Source organism: Lathyrus oleraceus, chromosome 3, assembly GCF_024323335.1.
Source record: "Lathyrus oleraceus cultivar Zhongwan6 chromosome 3, CAAS_Psat_ZW6_1.0, whole genome shotgun sequence".
NCBI lineage: Eukaryota > Viridiplantae > Streptophyta > Magnoliopsida > Fabales > Fabaceae > Lathyrus > Lathyrus oleraceus.
This window is the reverse complement of record NC_066581.1, coordinates 527,119,309-527,141,395: the sequence shown is the minus strand read 5'-3', so window position 1 is coordinate 527,141,395 and position 22,087 is coordinate 527,119,309. Positions and strand designations below refer to the sequence as shown.

General features: G+C 33.9%; 1 protein-coding gene across 2 annotated transcripts; it reads left to right on the top strand.

Annotated features, from left to right (window-relative positions):
• The first annotated feature begins 7,651 nt into the window (after nucleotides 1-7,651).
• LOC127128687 (protein ROOT INITIATION DEFECTIVE 3) lies at nucleotides 7,652-11,421 on the top strand. Of its 2 annotated transcripts, none has more exons than XM_051058057.1 (9): nucleotides 7,652-7,809; nucleotides 8,096-8,308; nucleotides 8,414-8,527; nucleotides 8,625-8,758; nucleotides 8,851-8,998; nucleotides 9,202-9,401; nucleotides 10,438-10,565; nucleotides 10,672-10,913; nucleotides 10,995-11,421. In XM_051058057.1, exons 2-9 carry the CDS (start codon nucleotides 8,102-8,104, stop codon nucleotides 11,145-11,147), a joined length of 1,326 nt encoding a protein of 441 aa, XP_050914014.1. In that variant the 5' UTR covers nucleotides 7,652-7,809; nucleotides 8,096-8,101; the 3' UTR covers nucleotides 11,148-11,421. The 2 variants fall into 2 exon arrangements, with proteins under 2 accessions (XP_050914014.1, XP_050914015.1); XM_051058058.1 differs by having other exon boundaries at nucleotides 7,784-7,969.
• Nucleotides 11,422-22,087: the final 10,666 nt, after the last annotated feature.

Here is a 22,087-nt window from a genome sequence, read left to right as displayed (position 1 = left end):
ATAATAATACAAATTATTATATTTAAAAAAAATATGAATATTGAATTAATTTAGTCCAAATTAATTATTTATTTTATTAATAAATAAAAAAACAAAAAGCAAAAACAAAACTAAAAAAGGTTCATCTTCCAATTAACTTCATCTTCTATAAAATTCTAAATCTATTTTTTTCTTCAATATCAATAGAAAGCATAACTCAATAATAAATGTTAAAGGTTAAACATGTTTTTCTTTCATATAAATAATTCAAAATTCAATTTTATTATCTATAAAAAATTCTTTTGAATAATGTTTATACTAAAGTCTTTTTGTCCACAATTTGGATCTTTGTCATCTACTTTCTCTAATAAAAGTTGACGTGACACGCCACTTAAAGTCAACATCATATTTGCCTAAAAAAAACGTGTTAGACAATGTAAATCAAAACTTGCATTGAATCAAATTTTACAAAGAAGAATGATATTACACTTAAACCAAATGCAGCGGCCATTGCCAATGTAAATAACGCAATCATCAAAAACTGAAACTCTATTTCTTTCACCCTTCTTATTATCCACAGTCAAAATTAAATATTATAATTCTAGATAATTCTTAAAGTAATAATATGAAAACCAATACATTTTCTCTACAAAATAAAATGACCTTGCCTTCTTTCTTCTATAAACATCAACCTCATAACAAAAGAAAGATTTTAGAAACCTTCACAACAATACAACAATCTCCACCTTGGAGAATTTTGCCTACTAATTATGGTATTCAAAAATACATTCTAATATTCACCATGCTCTTTGAAATATTCAAAAAAACTGCTTTAGAAATCCATCATTACTAACCATCTCAATGTCACGGACAGATCCGATCATGTGCATGTGCAGCATGTGCTGCAGCACACAACCTTACATTTTAGAAGGTCCCAAAATTGGATTTTTTTTTTATAAATATTAATAAAAATAAATAAAATATTATTAAAAAAACTTAATAATTAAAAAAATATTATGATAAAAATTTAATACATAAAAAAATTAAGATTGATCAAAACTCAAAATAATTATAATTAAATTTATTTTTAATTAATACATAATTGTATTTTTGATATATATTTTTAATTATTATAATTGTATTTTTTTAAAAAAATTGAGCCTATTTTTAAAATTAGAACAGAGTCTCCGATATGATTGGGTCGACCCTGGTCATGAACAATACATTATTGCCTTATTGCCTGTGTCGCACATAAACCATATGAATTGGGATAAAATATATATTCTCAATTTTTTTTAATATTATTCAAGAGTAACACATAAATCGTATGAATTAAAAATCACATTGATTCTACCCAAATACAATAAATCCAAAGGGATTATAAATACAAGTGGACAGTGATAAAAATACACGATAATAATACAAATTATCATGTATTTTGATGATAAAAATTGTTGGTGCACAAGAAGAAAGAAGATGAAGATGATGAAGACAGAGAGAGAAACTGAATCGTAACAAACTTTCTATTGAAAAACTGAAATTCAGTTATGGATCATATATTTACAAATGAAGCTTAGCTTTGTTTATATAATATCAGAACCAACTTAAATGAAACTCAACTTCATATTAAATGCAACTTCAAATGAAATGAATTATAACTAATATCATCCTTTAATTCATATTCATCTAATCAAACTCAACAACACCAGTTCCATTCCCTAACTGGATAAAGTGTTCAGTTTTGATAGCCTTTGTTAAAACATCTATCAATTGCTTCTAAGTGTTACAGTGTACGACTTCAAGAACTCCATTCTGAATCTGTTTTCTCAAAAAATGGAACTTTATGTCAATATGCTTGCTCCTTCCATACAGTAATGGATTCTTGACAAGGCTTATAGCTGATTTGTCATCAATCATTAGCTTCATAGGCTTGCTCACTTTGATCTTTAGATCCTGCAAAAAGTTCAAAATCCTCACAACTTGACAAGCAATCAAAACACCTGCAATGTATTTAGCTTCACAGGTTGACAATGTACGACTTCAAGAACTCCATTCTGAACCTGGTTTCTCAGAAAATGAAACTTAATGTCAATATGCTTGCTCCTTCCATGCAGTACTGGATTCTTGACAAGACTTATAGCTGATTTGTTGTCAATCATCAGCTTTATAGGCTTGCTCACTTTGATCTTTAAATTATGCAACAAATTCAAAATCCTCATAGCTTGACAAGCAATCAAAGCACCTGCAATGTATTTAGCTTCACATGTTGACAATGCAACTACTGGTTTCTTCTTTAAGCACCAAGAAATGGGATATCCCAAATACTTGAAAAGATATCCAAAATTACTTCTTCTGTCAACTTTGTCTCCATACCAATCAGAGTATGAATAGCATGTCAGCTTTGACTCAGTTTCAACACTAGAAGAGAATATAACTCCATACTTCATAGTCTCCTTATAATACCTTAATATACTGACAACAACTTGGTAATGTGACCATTTTAGTTTGTTCATAAACCTACTCACCATTCAAATTGCATAGCAAATATCAGGTATGGTATTATAAAGATATATCAACGAGCCTACCAACTATTTAAAAGTTGTAGCATCTACATCATCACCCTCAACATCAGAATCCAACATGTGATTTGTTTCAGCCGGTGTGATTGCAAACTTGTAATTCATCATCTTAAATCTCTTCAAAAGCTCAAGTTCATACTTCAACTGATACAAAATTATACCCTTCTCAGAGTACATAATCTACAGCCCTAGAAAATATGTCATATTTCCTAGATCAGTCATCTCAAACTCATTCATCAACACCTTCTTGAACTTAGATATCTCATTTGAATAACTCCCTATTAGCAATATGTCATCAACATAGAGACACACCAGAATCAGATTGCTATCAGATGTATGCGAAACATAAACACCATACTCTATCTCATATTTTATAAATCCTTGAAGTTTGAAAAATGAATCAATATTTAGATTCTAGACTCTAGGAGTTTTGTTTCAGTCCATACAAGGCTTTACATAACTTGTACACTATCCCCTCATGATTCTTTTTCAAAAATCCGGAAGGTTGTGATACATAAACTTCCTCTTGTAAAGGATCATTCAAACATTCATATTTCACATCTAAATGTATCACAAGCCAATTCCTATTAATAGATATAGCAATCACCAGTCTGATTGTTTCATGTCTAGCTACAGGTGCAAACACCTCAAAGTAAGTTAGTCCAGATTTATGTAGAAATCCTTTAGCTATTAACCTTGCTTTGTATTTTCCAATTGATCCATTTGGCTTTAGTTTCACCTTGTAAACCCATCTGACATTGATGGATTTCTTGTTCTTTGGAAGCTCAGTGAACTCCCAAGTCTTGTTTCTTTATATAGCCTCAAGTTCTTATTTCATGGTCTTAAGCCACACTTTCTTCTTGAGAGCTTCTTTTGTACTTATTGGTTAGTCTACCAACACGACACACTGAATGACTTCCCCTTCATAGTCTATCACAATATCTTACAACATGTCAAACTCTGTAAATCTTCTTGGTATTTGTATGATTCTTTGTGGTCTCTGAACTTGTTCATAATCTTCTTCAGAGGCTGGAACAATATCGGATGTTGAACTACCTTCAGAGACATGATTACCATCGGATTCTGGATCATCATCAGAATCTGCATCAGAATTAGGTTCACCTTTAGAGTCAGATTCACCTTCAAACTCTTCTTTAACCTCATAGCCACTTTTAGACTCTGACTCATCTTCAGACTCAGACTCTCCTTCAAAGCCTAAAATGTTTTCAGAAGTTAACTCACGTGTTAACACTACACCAGAATTTGATTCAGACTTGTTCCATACCATGCTTCTGATTCTTTTACAATGATATCTCTGCTAAATTTAAGTTTGTAGTGACAGAATAATAGAGCTTATAAACACATACGCTGTGGTACCCTACAAGCAACATAACTCTGCTTCTGTCATCCAACTTTCTTCTTTTAGTATTTGGGACATGTTTATAACAAACAAAACAAAACACCTTCAAATGGCTCACACTTTGCTTATCTCTAGAACACTTCTTAAAAGGAACAATTTCCTTCAGCTTCTTAGTTGGACATCTGTTAAGCACATATGTTGCAATGTCAATAGCCTCTCCTCACAAGGTGTGAGGGAGATTCTTCTCCTTCAGCATGCTCCTTGTCATATCAAGCAAAGTTATGTTTCTTCTTTCAGCAAGACCATTATACTAAGGAGCGTGAAGCAGTAACCTCATGCTTAATTCCATTCTCCTCATAGAACCTTATGAACTCTGTAGAGTTGTACTCACCTCCACCATCAGTTCTGAAAATTTCCAGCTTCTGACCACTTTGTTTTTCATCCTTCACCTTAAACTTCTGAAACTCAGCAAACACCTCATGTTTAAACTTGATGAGTACTACCCATGTCATTCTTGTGAACTCATCTACAAATGACACAAAATACTTGTTTCCTCCAAGTGAAGGTACTTTAAATGGTCCACATACATCAAAATGCACTACTCCTAGAAGCATATTTTACGGTTAAAGCTACTTCTAATGCAAATGGCAATATATGTTGCTTACCTTTCATGCATATTTCACATGACTTCTCAGGCTTCACAATCTTAAGAATTCCATGCACCAACTTCTTAGAACTCAGATGCCCTAAGCTTCTAAAGTTCAAATGTCAATCTCTTATGCCATAACTCACTATCACCTTTAACACCTTCTGCACTAAGGCACTTAGTTTCAGTTGTCTCCATATTCACCTTGAATGTTCTGTTACTTCCCTGTTCAGACTGCATAAACAACTTTTGATTAGAATCATAAAACTTCAAGAGATTGTCCTTCACAGTAACTGAGAAACCTTTCTCAATTAGCTGACCTTCACTCATCAGATTATTTTTCATGCTAGGAACACACCAAAGCTCCTTGATCAGAACAGTTTTTCCATTCTTCATTCTGACCTTGACATTTCCCATTTCTTCAGCACTCAAATACTTATCATCAACACATCTGATTCTTTTCCTATTTCTAGAGTCAAAATTAATCAGCCATTGCTTGTTTCCAATTAGGTGATTTGAGCAGCCAGTGTCCATATACCACCAGTCTACCAAATATCCACCATCAAATTCAAAAGCCATCAATAACACATGTTCATCATTAGATTCTCCTATATTTATATTTACTTCTTCTGATTTCCTTTCCTTGTTTGACCAACAGTCAGCAACAACGTGACAAAACTTCTTACAGTAGTAGCATTAAATCTTTTTCTTGTCAAACTTGTCCTTTCCCTTATGATGCTTCTTATCATAAGAATTTGAGACTTTAGACTTCTGATAACCACCACCATGTCTTTTCTTAGCCTCATACAAAGTCTGCTTCTGACATTTCTTACCGGAAGATACTTTCAGAGTCCACTCTACCTCTCTTTCAAAGGTTCTCCATCCAAACGCAAGTCTTGTGCCTCCAGATTGCTCTACAACTCTTTAATTCTCATGGTGCTCAGATCCTTATAATGTCCAACTGCTACAACAATGTAATCAAACTGAGCAGTAAGTGATCTCAATACCTTCTCAATGATTACTTGTTCAGAAATAGTCTCTCCATAAGATTTCATCTCATTTGTGATCAGAATCACTCTGGAGATGTAATATGGTATCTTCTCATTGTTCTTCATGTTGAGATTTCCGTACTGCTTACGTATAGACTGAAGATGTATCTTCTTCACTGATGCATCACCTTCATAGCAACGTACCAATATGTCCCACTTAGCCTTCACTGTCGTTGAATTAGCGTTATTCTCAAACACATTCATATCTATACACTAATGAATATGGAACAAAGCTTTCTGACCTTTCTTCCTTAACTCTCTACACGTGTTCCTCTGTGCTCCAGTTGCATCTACTATAACTGCTGCATAACCGTCATTGACGAGATCAAAAACATTTTAAGCGCTAAACAACACATGCACCTGAATCATCCATCGATTCTGATTTTTTTCATCAAATACTAGAGGCTTCGTATTCAAGCTACCATTTCCACCGTTCATCTCCGATCTTGTGCAAGAATTCACTCAAATCTTATTAAACACCTGTGTTTCTCGATCCTGCAGAATCAAGAATTATGATTCTGTTACGATTTTGATCATAAATTCAACGTGAATTTAAGAAACGAAATCAATCACACACACACACACACACCTAGATACCAATTGTTGGTGCATAAGAAGGAAGATGATGAAGATAAAGAGAGAGAAGAGAGAGAACTGAATCGTAACAAACTTTCTATTGAAAAACTAAAATTCAGTTATGGATCAGATATTTACAAATGAATCTTATCTTTGTTTATATACTATCAGAACCAACTTAAATGAAACTCAAATTCATACTAAATGAAACTTCAAATGAAATGAATTATAACTAACAAAAATACCAAAGCTAAAATCTAGTATATTATACATAAGCTGCTGTCGTACTAAATTTTACAAAAAATATTTCGATTACATATTCAAAACCCACTCATATTGATTACACAAAAAAAGATTGTTTTGGAAAATAACACTTCATAATGCAATGCAAATCTTTCTCTTTTCTATGATAGTTTACTGAATGTGTACCTTAAAGAATATGTAATATTTGTTATGGATATATACAACACTCCCATTACAGGACCAACTGTCGTGGATAAATGTCATGCAAACGAACTCCTAAATATCTTCTTGTATCCACCTTCTGCCAGGACTTTTGTTTCATGTGCCATTTTCCCATAGAAGCTTCAACCAATCTAAGGCTTGTTTTCAGTTAAGTACAACGTAACATAACAAACAAGTTTCAATTGTTTAATATAAAAGATTTAAGTGGATAATGAGGTAGTGAAAACAAAAGACTATAAGACACAAAAGATCCCTCAGTTACATTGATTGATAGACAAAATGAGTATAATAGATTTAATATTGAGTATAATTTTACATATATACAAATGGAAGAATAAGTGTGGTATTGCACCATCTATTTTTGGTTATATGTGGTATTGATGTTTGATGGGTTATGTGTGTTTGATGTTTGGACTTTCAATTTTTAAAATTTTGAATTTGTTGCGTAGTGATTGAAATTCGATGACTAATGTTCTTTTGGTTGCACGTTCAATAAGTGTGTAGTTTCGTTTGAGAATTTCTCCAAACATGTCATTGGTGCTATGGAAGAAATGGATGAAGACCATGAACACATTTTTAATTTATTTTCAAATATGATGTTGACTTTAAGTGACGTAGTGTGCAAGCGTGTCATGTCAGCTTTAGTTAAAGGAAGAAGATGACACAAATCAAAATAATGGACGAAAAACTTTAGAAGAACCATTATTCAAATGAATTTTTTATAAGAACTATAAATTAATTTAAAATATTTAAATGGACCACAAACATATTTAATCCTAAATATTAACTATAATAGTTGATTAATGATAAATTTTTAAAATGTAAATAAAAAATAGAAAACTTAAAACTACATTTAAACTTTAAAAATAAAAACAACAAAATAGACCAAAATAAGAAAATCAAGAGATGATAAGATTGAGGAAATCATAATAATATAAATGCAAGGCAAAGGGAGATTTGAAGAATTTGTTTAATGCATGGAGTTTAAGAAAAAGATAATCACATTTAGAAGAATTTAAAATAATAAATAAAAATTAAAAGAAGAAATATTGTGAACCCTAAAACCGTTATTCTAAATAATAGAGAGATTACAAAGTTTGAGTTACTCCTTTTCGTTTAACCTAGCAGCACCATTGTAATTCAAGCACGCGGCTGGTTCGTATTTTCATCTTCTATTTCTTCTTCACTCTGATTCTTGATGCTTCTGTAAATATTTTTGTTTTATTTTTCAAAAATCTTCACCGTGGCGGGCGCGTAACTCCGCCACGGCAGCTACACGCGCCGAACTGCCGTCCCCCCTGCACGGCCACGATTAGTAAGCAGTTGGCCGCAATTGAGTTTTGTTTTAATTGTTAAAATTAATATGTATTGAAAAATTTGTTACTAGTGTTGGAACGTTTAGTTTTAAACCAAATGATATAGTTATTTGGAATGCTTGTAGTGGAAGATGGTGGTTGTTTTGGCTTCCTCCTCTGATGCTGGTGGTGGGATTGGAAGCTGGGACCTTCATACAGGTACTGAGCAGATCCGCTATAAATCGTTATCTTCCCCTGGCCATGGACTTGTCTCTGTTGGTGATCGATTTCTCGCGTCTTCTCAGCTCCGAGACGCGGCAACGTCGTCTGGTTCTGTTTTCTTCTGGTCCTGGTCCAAGGTGGTCTTTTGTTGATTTGTAATGCCTTTATTTATGGATTAGATTGTATTTTTATCTTTGCAATTTTTGAATGATGAGGACATTGTTGCTTGTGTAATCTTGCAGCCTCAAGTTGAAGTAAAGAGCTTTCCCGCCGAACCCATTACGCCTCTCGCTGCTAATCACAGTGGCACCTATCTTGTTGGTGGAGGTTTGTCCGGTGAAATATACTTGTGGGAGGTGAGTTTTCTTCGTTGGTCTATTACTATGTCTATGCATCTAGGGTTTGTTTCGGATTGATGGTTGTTTTTTCTGAGTTGCCTCCATTACTTGTTAGGTTGAAACCGGCAAATTGCTTAAGAAGTGGCATGGTCATAATACGGCTGTTACTTGCCTTGTATTTTCTGAAGACGATTCACTTCTAATATCTGGTTTTAAAAATGGAAGCGTACGAGTTTGGTCTCTCTTAATGTACTTAATACTCATCTTGTCTCCATTATTTCCACCTCCTAGTGTTTTTTTTCCCCTTTTGGAATTATAGATTGCTTGGGCATGGTTCACAGGATATTTGATGATGTAAGAAGACGGGAAGCAAGCCAGATTTACGAGTATAGTTTTTCAGATCACACTTTGTGTGTAAATGATGTTGTGATTGGTTCTGGAGGGTGCAATGCAATTATAGTTTCAGCATCAGATGATCGGACTTGTAAGGTCTGTTTTACTGTTTTCATGTGGAAGTATTGTTGTAGAAAAATAGATATAATCAATGAAGTATGTTTATTGCATCATATTTACTACTGCCAAGTTAAATCGTCGATCTCTACTATTTGTAAATGTCAATCATTTATTGTTATTTGTTGTTTTCAAGTTCACAGATCGTGTTTCTGATCTCTAACGTGTTTTCGTTTTTGAAGGTATGGAGCTTATCTAATGGAATGCTACAAAGAAATATAGTATTCCCTTCAAAAATTAAAGCTATTGCTTTGGATCCTGCTGAACATGTCTTTTATACTGGCAGTGAAGATGGAAAAATATTTATCGTTGCACTTAACACCACAAAAATCGCTACCAATAATCACGTTTCTTATATCGTTGATTCATTTTCTAACCACAGGTTATCTTTTCTCCTATTATTTTCCAGATATTGACCTGTTGACATCCAATCTTTCTTGATTTTGTTTTTAATTTTTCCTAAATTTACATATTTTATTTGCCAAAATTTGGTAATGTAGTTAATGCACCATGACTGTCTTATATAAAATAGAAGTTGTTTTCTTAAGCTATCCAGAAGAGGTTACTAAAATAAATTGAAAAATAGCCTATGAACATGTCATAAGCTGTTTCCATAACTCCTAAGTAGTCTCCCAAAGATTTATGCCAATAGAAACCCACATGATCAATCAAAACACGCCCTTAGTCTTTGTGATTATGTATCTATGAAGCTGTTTTCATAAGATATTCAAAAGAACTTATTAAAACTAAAGAACTTATTAAAATAAAATGATAATGTCTTACAGACATCTCATAAGCTGTTTCCATAAGTTCTTCTAAGTAGCCTCACAAGTGTTTATGTCACTAGATAAACTCAAATAAACAATTAAAACAGATCCTTAATCTCTCTGCTGATGTCTGTAGGAAGCTGTTTTCATAAGCTGTTTTAAAGAGCTTATTAAAGTAAATTGAAATATCTTATGGACATCTCATAAGCCGTTTCCATAAGGTCTCCCAAGAAGCCTCACAAGTGTTTATGCTAGTAGATTAACTCAAATAAGTAATCAAAGCAGGTCCTTAGTCTTTGTGATGATGTATCTAGAAAGCTGTTTTCATAAGCTATCCAGAAGAGCTTATTAAAATAAACTAAAATAGTTTATGGACATGTCACAAGCTGTTTCCATAAGTTTTCCAATTAGTCTCACAAGTGATTATGTAAATGGATAAACTCAAATAAACAATCAAAACAGACACCTTAGTCTTTGTGATGATATATCTAGGATAGTATATGTCAGAAATCAGTAGTTTGTTTTTATCCAGAGCTGATTCTAAGTCATTAAGCTCCAACTATCCCCCTTCTCATTTTGTTTGCAAAATCTTGTGTACCTTTTTGCTTCTGTCCTTGTGAATTTAACTAATTATCTTTCTTAATCTAACAGCAAGGCAGTTACTTGCTTGGCATATAGCGCCAGTGATAACTTTTTAATATCGGGATCTGAGGATGGAATAGTCCGAGTTTGGAACGCAAGTACTCATAACATCATCCGTGTCTTTAAACATGCTAAAGGTATTGCAAACTCTTAGGATGCCATATCAATCACATTTGTTTACAATATTGTGTGCTTTAAGCATGCATCCGTTACATTTAACGCCCAACCTTTCGAATGTTGCAGGACCAATAACCAATATTATTGTTGTTAGACCAGAAAATGATTCAAGTAATCATATGTCATCTAATTTACAAGCAGCCTCAAAAAAGAAGGGAGCTCAATTTCCTCCTTTGGAAAAATATGCAAATTCGATAGACGGGCATTCAGATACAAAGACTATCGTCAGTCTAGGGGATAGTGATAGATGCATGGACGCTTCATACCTTAGTTCTCATGTGATTTCTAGTTACAGTAAAGAACTTCAGGTCTGTATCTAATGATGATTCTGTTTCTTTCATTATCGAATCCTGATTGTGAGCTAACCTCTCTTTTAATCTATGTCTCAGAATCAAGGTTCAGCTGCCGCTTCTGAAATGGAGATAGAGAAACTAAAAAGCGATTACCAAAAGTCTGTGCAGATGGTTAATCAATGGAAGAAAATGTATGAAAACCTTCATCAATTTTGTGTAAAAGAGCTGGTTGATGAAAATAAGAAATAAGTCAAGTTATTCTTGTCAGGCACGATTTCGGTCTTTGAGGTAGAATATGTATTTTATATTTAGCATCACAAGGTTTCCTAGTGCAGTTTGTTTTTGTTCCTCGTATTATTATTATCAGCAATTTTGGTTCGTTAATTGGCTTAGTGTTTTATGTTTTGAGAATCTTCATCTCTTTTGTTGGAGAGTTCTGGGAATTTTCTGGTGTAAAGTGTAAACCACATTACATTGAATATGAGTCGCATTTTTTATAAATCATTCACTTATTCATTATTCAGTTATGTATTTTTAAAACTCTCTTTTTCTTGCAATGTATAAAAAGTTGCATTATGAATCATGATAGTCCTTAACTATCATAAAACGCTGCCAAAGGTTTGTACTATTCACCCACCAAGGTCTTCACGCCGATTGAGATGAAATTATTTTTTCCCACAAATTCAGGCAAATACAAGTGAAACCAACACTAAAGGAACCAAAGAGAAGAAAATATTTTGAATAAAGCAATAAATCACAAGATATTAAGAGACGACACATATTCAAAGGAATAGATGGAAATAATAAGAAAGAGCGAAATTTGACTTAGACTATTTATAAAAGATGATTGCCTAATTATGAGAAGAAGAATCACTCCAACAATTAAAGTTTTTAAGATTTTTAATTAGTCTATGGACCGGATAGCGATGATGAAAAAGAAAACGCGGCTTCACATGAGCCTACAATTTCACATAAAAACTCTTATAAATATCACATGCATCACCACAAATCCTTGTTGAAAATCCACCACAATCTATAAAGAATTTCTATCAATCCAGATGAACAAGATTGTTATTAATCATATAATAACAATAAAAAGAAAAAGAACGATTGAGAAAGAAAGAAAAGAACGTTCGAGAAGAAGAAAAATATTTTCTGCAGAGTTTTCTCTCTGTCCACAACCAGTGGAAAACTTCTTTATTCACTTTGCAACTGCATAATTCTGTGAATACAATGTTATGAGTTCATAATAAGAATATGAGTTACTCCCTCTATTTATAGATTTAGGTTAGCTTACTCCCTAAGTCAAAACCCAAAACTATAAAAGCACAAAATAGTTAATACTACTACAAATAGGCCTAAGTCGAAATCTTGTGTGAAGCAACATGCTTCGACACACTAATACAACTCGACACATCCTTGTTCTGTCGAGCAACCTGCTTCGCTACAAGGAATTACAATTCAACACATCACATAATTCATTGTGTCTAAGCTATCTGCATTTATCATAGCTTTTAGTTTTCTGAACACTTCGACCTACACTCCCTTCGTCATGATGTCTGCAATCTGATTTCCAGTTCTGCAGTGTTCCAAATTCGTCTTCCCATCTCCTACTTGCTCTTGAAGATAAAGGAACCTCATTTCGATGTGCTTGCTTCGACCACGTGCTATCGGATTCTTCACCAGATTGATAGCTGACATGTTATCGATCTTCATGGTAATTGCTCCATGACTCTTCGTCGTTATCTCTTTGAACAGATTCACCATCCACGTTACTTGACACACATAAAGAGAATCAACTATGTATTCTGCTTCGCACGACGATTCCACTACTGGATCCTTTCTCGAACTCCAAGCAACTGGTGCACCACCTAGCATAAACACATAGCCAATTGTGGATTTTCGATCCTCAACATCACTACACCAACTTAAGTCGGTGTATCCCACTAGTTTGCATTCTTTTCCTTCATCAGCTGTAGGAAACAAAATGCCATAGTCGAGAATTTCTTTCAGATACCTTAGTGTCCTCTTCGCTGCTGCTAGATGTGATATCTTTGGCTTCTGCATGAGTCTACTGACCATACCTACATTGTATGTTAAGTCAGGCCTTGTGTGACAAAGATATCGAAGTGACCCAATAAGTCTTCTATATTAGGCTGGATCGATATCATCTTCATTTGAATCTTTCAACAGTTGTAATCTGAGCTCAGTTGGAGTCGAAGTTGGATTGCAATCTTGCATCTCAAATCTCTTAAGTATTTCGCCTACATACCTTCTTTGATGCATCATCAAACCTCTACCACTTTTGTAGAATTCGATGCCAAGGAAATATGAAATGTCACCTAAATTTGACATTTTGAATTCCTTGTTGAGATCACCTTTGAAGTCTTCGATCTCCTTCTTGCAGCTACCTGTTATTAACAAGTCATTGACATAGAGACGTAGTATAAGCAATTCTCTCTTGCTTCTTCTTACATATACTCCATGTTCAGTTGTGAACTTCATAAATTCATTCTCCCTTAGAAATCTATCTATCTTCTTATTCCAAGCTCTTGTAGCTTATTTAAGTCCGTACAGGACTTTATGCAACTTTTACACCTTTCTTTCTTCCCTTTGTTTTACAAGCCCAACTGGTTATGCAACATAAACTTCTTCTTCTAAGGGGCAACTAAGGAATGCACAATTCACATCCATCTGACACATATGTCAGTTGTTCATATTTGCTAGACCAACAACCTACCTAATTGTTTCGGTCCTAGCAACAGGTGCAAAAACTTCGTCGAAGTCAATTCCTTCTTTCTGAAGAAATCCTTTCGCCACAAGTCTCGCCTTGTGTCGAGTTAGTTCTCCTTTGGGATTCAACTTCACCTTGTATATAAACTTCACATCGATTGTCTTCTTGTCTTGGGGCAATTCGACAAGTGACCAAATGTTGTTGACTTCGATTGACCTTAGCTGCATTGATTGGTTCGACATCTGCATATAAAGCATAATGTACCAACTCACCTTCTTTATTGACCACATCATCTGAAGTAATCACACATTCTTGCAACCTTACAGGCATGTGTCTTGTTCTTTGAGATCTGCTTGGGTCTGTTTCACCTATGACATCTTGTCGAACTTCTCTTTTGACTTCACTAGCTGGTTCATCATATAAGATTCTCACTGAATCCTTCTTAACATTCTTAGTCCAATCCCATTCCTTAAGTTCATCTATGATCACGTCCCTACTGATCACCACTTGCTTGTTCACTGGGTCAAATAACTTGTATCCTCCAATCGAATGATATCATATCAGGATCATCTGACTCGACTTGTCATCAAGTTTTCTTCTCAACTGATATGGCACATATATATGTGATATAGATCCAAACACCTTCAGATGACTCAAGCTAGGCTTGACACCAGACCAACATTCTTCTGGCGTGATTCCTTCTAGCTTCTTCGTCGGACATCTATTCAGGATATATGTTGTAGTCGACACAACTTCTCCCCATAATTCTTTGGGTAAATGCTTTCCTTTCAACATACTTCTCACCATATTCATTATGGTTCTATTCTTTTTTTCTACGACTCCATTATGTTGTGTAGTGTAGGGTGGAACCACCTCATGCATAATCCCTTCTTTCACACATAATGCGTCGAAGTCTTTTGACACATATTCTCCATCACCATCAGTCCTCAGAATCTTGAGCTTTCGACTGCTTTGTCTTTCGACCATAGATTTTAACTTGGCAAATACCTCAATCACTTCACTTTTCTTCTTAATCAGGTAAGCCCATAGTTTTCGACTGAAATCATCTATGAATGTAACAAAGTATCTGTTACTTCCAATTGAATCCACCTGGATAGGGCCACATACATCAGAGTATATGACTTCAAGAATTGCCTTCGACCTGCTTCCTGAATCCTTACTGAAGTTGTTATTGTGTTGCTTCGCCTGCACACATTCTTCACACACTTCGTTTGGAATGTCAATTTTTGGTAATCCTGAAACCACATTTATTCTCTTAAAATCTTTGATGTCTTTGAAATTGAGATGGCCAAGTCTATAATGCCATATCCATTCATCTATGTTGGCTGTTGTTGCAAGGCGCTTATGCTCAATCACATTAAGGTCAATCTTGAAGGTTCTATTATAAGACATTTGAGGCTTTAAGATCAACCTTCCATTTGAGTTGAGAACTCTCATCATCTTGTCATTAACTGACACCTTGTAGTTATTTTCGACTAACTGCCCTATGCTGAGCAAATTGCTCTTCATGCCTGGTATGTACAACACATTTGAAATGACTGACCTCTTGCCATTTTTCCTCATAATTAGAACATCACTAACACCTTCAGCTTCTAGAGTATTGTCATTTGCAAATTTCACTATGTTCTTCACTGAGGACTTTAGGTTGACAAACTAATATTTCCTTCCAGACATGTGTGATGAGCATCCTGAGTTCAAGTACCATTGGTCCTTGAATCTCTTTTCATCTCTCTTTGTAACCATCAGCAACATCTCTTCTTCTTCATGTTTCGCCAGCTTTGCATCAGTTTCTTGATTCTTCTGCTTTTCTGTACAATCACTAGAACAATGACCATGCTTCTAACAACTGTAACACTAAATGTGACTCTTGTATGACTTTCGACTGAAGAGAATGACGATCCAAAACGCAGCGGAAATTAAAATTTTCTCCTTTAGAGATCCTTACAAATGGCCATGATCAGTGATATAATATTTACCTCTTGTGACGATTGAAACCTTTGGTGCAGATCTCTTGTGATGATCAAAACCTTTGATGCAGATCTACGGAGCGATCACGAACATTGAACGATGACAATGTCTCTACTCAGTCCACACGAACGGATTCCTTCAATCTCAGTGCTAACTGGTACGAATGAAGGCTTTGAGTGAGAGAGAGAGAGAGAGAGAGAAAATGAAAATAATGCAACCGCAATTAATGCTTCTGCACAAGGGTTCTACTTATAGAACCACTTGTGTGGGCTTCAAGCTAAAAAACCCACTTAAGTGTATTTTGGCCCATATCTTATAATATACCCAAAATCACTTAAGCGCATGGTACCTTACCATATTTCGTATTCTACTTAAGTACACCGTACCTTACGATGTTCTATAATTCACTTAAGTGCACCGTACCTTACGGTGTTCCTTAGTTACTCTATCTCTCATCAATCCGTCCTTTGTGTGTGACCTTGTAGGTTTTCGCGGCATCGACAATTATATTAAATCACATATTTAACATAATAAACAGTGAGCGATATCTAGCAACACATCACTGCTACCCAAGACACGAAAATGTCATGTGATATGACAAAACCTTCTGTGATAATACTTATGTGTAGAATTACCCTTTTGCCTTTATGTCTATAGTGAACACAAGGCATAGACCGTGTCATCCTTGTCCAGTTCAATATTGGGCCCATAGACATTTATCCTGTTATGCAGGATGGGCAAATTCCATCTAGGTCACTTATGTCCCTCAGCATGCTTCGTGGAGTACCCATCAACTGTCTTTATGGTTATCCAGTTACGGACAACGTTTGATCAGCAATAAAATACTCGACTCTACACCTAGGATCCATAGTGGTTTCAGGTCGAAGAGTGGTATACACCATTATCACTATGAGAATAACTTATGACACTTTGCATAACATTCTATATAGTATTCTCATAGCGGGTCAATCCGGTATAAATATTACTCTTAATATTCATACCTATGTTTAAGACTTGATAACTCCTTATCCATGATCCATGAGATGTGATCATCAGCCTATATATATAATAGTCTTAATGCTTTAGTGTTATCCCACTTCACAATAAAGCTCGACTACAGATACTTTAAGAACAGTGCCCTTATGTTTAATGTGATCTCATGATCAAGTCACACTTGATACATTAAACGGACTAGCTATTCTAGGGACTTTATTAAACAAACGTAATAAAGAAAAAGCTTTTTATTATTAATAAATAATTCGATACAAGTACCAAAAGTATTGGCCTCTAGGGCTTACACCAACATCGACCACCACCTCATCCTCTACCTGCAGCACCACCTCTTTGGTTGCCTTGGTTCCAGGGTTTTCTCTAATTCGACCAGTTTCCTTCTTGCTGATTTCGACCAGTCAAATTGTTGTAGCCTCTTCTGCCTTTATTGTCATTCTAGATTCCTATGCCTTTCCTTTCTTTTGTTGATTGCGCCTACAAATCCACATCACTCTTCGACTTTATTGCAAATCTTTTATCCATTCTTTGTTAATGAGATTCAAGTGTCCCTTAAAGCCCTTCCTTTGTCAGTTTTGATAAATCTTTCGACTCTTCAGTTGCTACTACCATGTGGTCAAACTTTGGAGCCAACGACCTCAAGATCTTTCCAACAACAAATCTTGATGTCAACAAACTTATCCACATACCTTGATTTGATTCACCAGTTTCGTAACCTTAGTGAAGAAATCAATTATGCTTTCACTATCTTCCATCTGAAGCAATTCATACGTCCTTTTGTGAGTTTATAACCTCACCTCTTTCACCTTCTCCGCGCCTCCAAACGTCTTCTCCAGAATTTCCCATGATTCTTTCGCTGACTCTACATCACTAACCTTTTCAAAGTTATTTGGATCAACACATTGATGGATTATAAAGAGAGCTTTATAATCTTTATTTTTCAATATTTTATGTGCAACCCTTTCTTGACCCGTCGCGTTTTCTGCAAGCGTTGTTACTCCTTCCTTCACAAGATCCCAAAGATCTTGATAACAGAACACAATCTTCATCTGCTTGCACCAATTCTCATAATTATTATTCTTGAGAATCATAAGATTCACTGGAAAATGCCCTTTTGGATGATTCATTGCCATCGTGATTTTCTTCCCACGAATCGCTCAAACTGGAGCTCTAGATACCAGATGTTGGAAATCCACCATAATCTATGGAGAACTTCTATCAATCTTGATGAACAAGATTATTATCAACCACATAATGATAATGAAAATAAAAGAACAATTGAGAAAGAAAGAAAAGAACGTTGGAAAAGAAGAAGAATATTTGATGCAGAGCTTTCTCTCTGCCCACAACCTGTGGAAAACTTCTTTATTCAATTTGCAACTGCAAAATTCTATGAATACAATGTTATAAGTTCATAATAAGAATATGGGTTACTCCCTCTATTTATAAATTTAGGTTAGCTTACTCCCTAAGCCAAAGCCCAAAACTATAAAAGCCCAAAATAGTTAACACTACTAAAAATAGGCCTAAGTCAAAATCGTGTGTGAAGCAACATGCTTCGACACTTCGACACACTAATACAACTCGACACATCCTTCTTCAGTCGAGCAACCTGCTTCGACACAAGGAATTACAATTCAACAACCCTCGCCTTGAAAGAACCTCACTCATTTTCTTTCTCCATCACTATATCGCATGACAGAAGCCAAACCGTAAGAACCTCTAATATTCCTGTGTCACGCCATATCCAACCTAAATCTGATTTTAACGCCATTAGGAAAGTGTGGAACAAAAGAATGAAACATCTCTCAAACTTCCTCAAACACCTTGGGGTGAGTCCTTTTCTTTCCTACTCCCTCGCATGTTTTTATTTTGATATTTTAAAATTTGTGTTAGTTTTTTACTATCTAACAAAGCGATAATATAATAGATTCTACAAGTGAATAAATGTATGCATGTTAATGCATGCATGTTTTGATTTTAAATACGTTGATCTTGTTTAAGTTTTGTATGATGTTAATGTTGAAGTTTTGGGTTTTATTTATTGCTAGTTTTGAGTATAAGGAACGGTAGGAGACTGTGTTTAACTTGAAATATGTTGCTTCTGTTTCTATTGGGTTTAATTAGTTAGTAACTGGAGGGAGACGTGATTGCAGTGTGCGTGTTCGAACCTGTGACATTTTACCTCACTTATCTTTATCTTTGGTGTTTATGAACGTTGATTTTTTATGTTATGTTTATCTAGATAAGTAAACATAAGACGTTGCATTTTTTGTACTAGAACTTGGTTGAACTGGTGTAGATTATAGTGAGCCGTGTCGTTAATGTGCATTCTAATTATCAGTTCATTAAAAAAGTTAAGTCTGATCAACTTGATATTTGTGCATACTATGCAGAATTATGGCATAAAATTCAGGACGTCGCGGTCGTGGTAGGCCTAAGAGAAATGCTCAAGCACCTCTAGAATCTAATGAAGACGGGTGGAAGTGGATTATGCGAGTAATGCAAGAACAACCAGCCATTACCGCTAATTTGATGAATTGCTTGGCTCAACCTCCTTCTCCTCCACCTCCGCCAAAAACCCCGAATCAAATCTTCTTTGACTTTTACAAACTCAAGCCTCTGTCTTTCGCTGGAGGGGACCTTCCGTCAGAAGCATAATCTTAACTGAAAGAACTGAGTAATATTTTTAAAATTGTGCAGTGCATAGAGGAACAAAAGGTAAATTTTAGTTCCTTTATGCTTAAGGGACAAGTATATTATTGACGGGATGGGGCAAGAGCTAGCATGATAGCTAAGGGAAACCCAATCGATTGGGAACATTTCCAAGAAGTGTTCCTTGATAGGTATTTCCCGAAACTTTTACGGGACCAGAAGAGTAAATTTATTTAATACGACATAAAATATATTTAGATACACGTGTAAATTAGAAATGAAAAAAAGAATTTGAAAAATAAAAGAAAAAAGTTCATATTTGAAAATAAAGAATTCATCTCTCAATTAAAGATAATTGTTAGTTAAAATAAAATAGATATTGTCTTGATAATGACCTGTAAAATGGAAAGTTAGTGGTGTGCATCATTATTTAGTGATATTCAATTTGATGTGTATATAAAATATTTTTAGATACACGTATCAATTTATAATGTGTTACTTAATTGTAAAATAAACACTGATCATATAAATTCAATTGTATTAAATAATCATATAAAAAAAGAGACTTGTAAGATGGAGAAAGAAAAAAAAAATCACATTTGAAGATAAAAAAATTGTCTCTCAAATAAAAACAATTATGGATTAAAATAAAAAATATATTGTCTTGATAGTGATCCGTGAAATGAAAAGTTAATTGTGTGCACTGTTATTGAGTGATATTCAATTTGATACGGTATAGAATATATTTAGATATGTATGTCAATTTGAAATGAATTACTTAATTATAAACCAAACAATAATAATATAAATTATATAAATTATAAATATTTTTTATATATAATAGTAATTATAAAATAATAATATTTTTATTTTAGATAAAATTTGTGTTTTAAAAATTCAGCATTTATATATGTTCTTCTACGTTAAATTAAAAAGACATTCAAATTTTATTATTTACACTTAAAAAATAAAATAGGAAAAAGAAAATGAAGAAAAAAATTAAAATAAAAGTGAGAAAGTGTGAGAAAAAGAAATGTGGAGAAATTTGAAATTTGAATTAAGAAAAGAAAATAAAGAATGAAAAAGTTAAAAATAAAAAATGAGAAATGAATGAGGTGACAAAAGAAGGTAGTTTCAATTTGAGTATAAGGAATGGTAGGAGACCATGTTTAACTTGAAATATGTTGCTTCATTTTCTATTGGGTTCAATCGGTTAGTAACTGGAGGGAGACAAGATTGCAGGATGCGTGTTCGAACATGTGCTTTTTTACCTCATTTATCTTTATCTTTGGTGTTTATGAATGTTGATTTTTTATGTTATTTTCTAGATAAGTAAACATAAGACGTTGCATTTTTTGTACCAGAACTTGGTTGAACCGGTGTAGATTATATTCTATACAGAATTAGGGTAGAAAATTCGGGACGTCGTGGCCGTGGCATAAAATATTTAAAAATATATAGACTCTAACTAACTAAATAATATAAAAAAATGTATGTTATTAAATAGAGTCGGCTAAGCAGACGCTAGATAATAAATAAAACATTTAAAAATATTATATATAGACTCTAATTTAATAAATTAATTTAAAAAAAGTGTATGTTATTAGATAGAGTCGGTCAGACCGACTCTAAATAATTGATTTAAATAATAGAATCAACCACACCGACTCTAAATAATAGAACTAGATATAATTTAAAGTTAACGAAGTAAGTAGACTTGACTTAACGGACACTAATTAAATAAATAGTAAATAAAAAATACTGTTACTCAGTAGAGTCGGTTAGGCCGACTCTAAGTAAATAAATTAAATATTAATTAAATATAATAGTAAATTTAGAGTCGGTTCGACCGACGCGAATTAAAAAAATAATTAGTAAAAAAATGTACCTAAATAGAGTCCGTTAACGTAGGTTTAGCCGACACTAATAACGTTTGAGTCGGTGTCCGACTCTAAACTAGGAGGCTAAAATGTCATATTCTAGTAGTGGTAAGCCTAAGAGAAATGCTCAAGCACCTCTGGAATCTAATGTAGACGAGTGGAAGTGGATTATGCGAGTAATGCAAGAACAACAAGCCATTACTACTAATTTGATGAATTGTTTGGCTCAACCTCCTCCTCCTTCTCCTCCGCCTGAAGCCCTAGATCGGATCTTCTTTGACTTTTACAAATTCAAACCTCGGTCTTTCGCTGGAGGGGATCTTCCGTTGGAAGCCGAATCTTAGTTGAAAGAACTGAATAAGATTTTTAAAATTGTGCAGTGCACGAAGGAACAAATGGTAAATTTTGCGGCTTTTATATGCTTAAGGGACAAACGAATTATTGGTGAGAGGGGGGCAAGAGCTAGCATGATAGTTAAGGGAAACCCAATAGATCCGGAACACTTTCATAGGTATTTTTGGAAATTTTTATAGAAGCCGACGGGGGAGCGGAAAGGTAAATTTATTTAATCCGGTATAAAACATATTTAGATGCACGTATAAATTAGAAATAAAAAAAAAGAATTTGAAGAGAAAAAGAAAAAAAAATACATTTGAAAATAAAGAATTCATCTCTCAATTAAAGACAATTGTTGGTTAAAATAAAATAGATATTGAGTCAGATTGTTTTACCTTTAAAAAAATAGATTTTTTCTTTATATTTTTGAAAATGGATTCTACAAAAACGTTTTTTAAAATATTACAAGTTCTTCTAAATTTATTTTTTATAAATTAAAAGATTGAATTGTTCGTTGTATAACATAAATCTACATTATTGAATATCAAAACATAGTTAAACTCACATTTTTTTCAAAAAGTTGTATC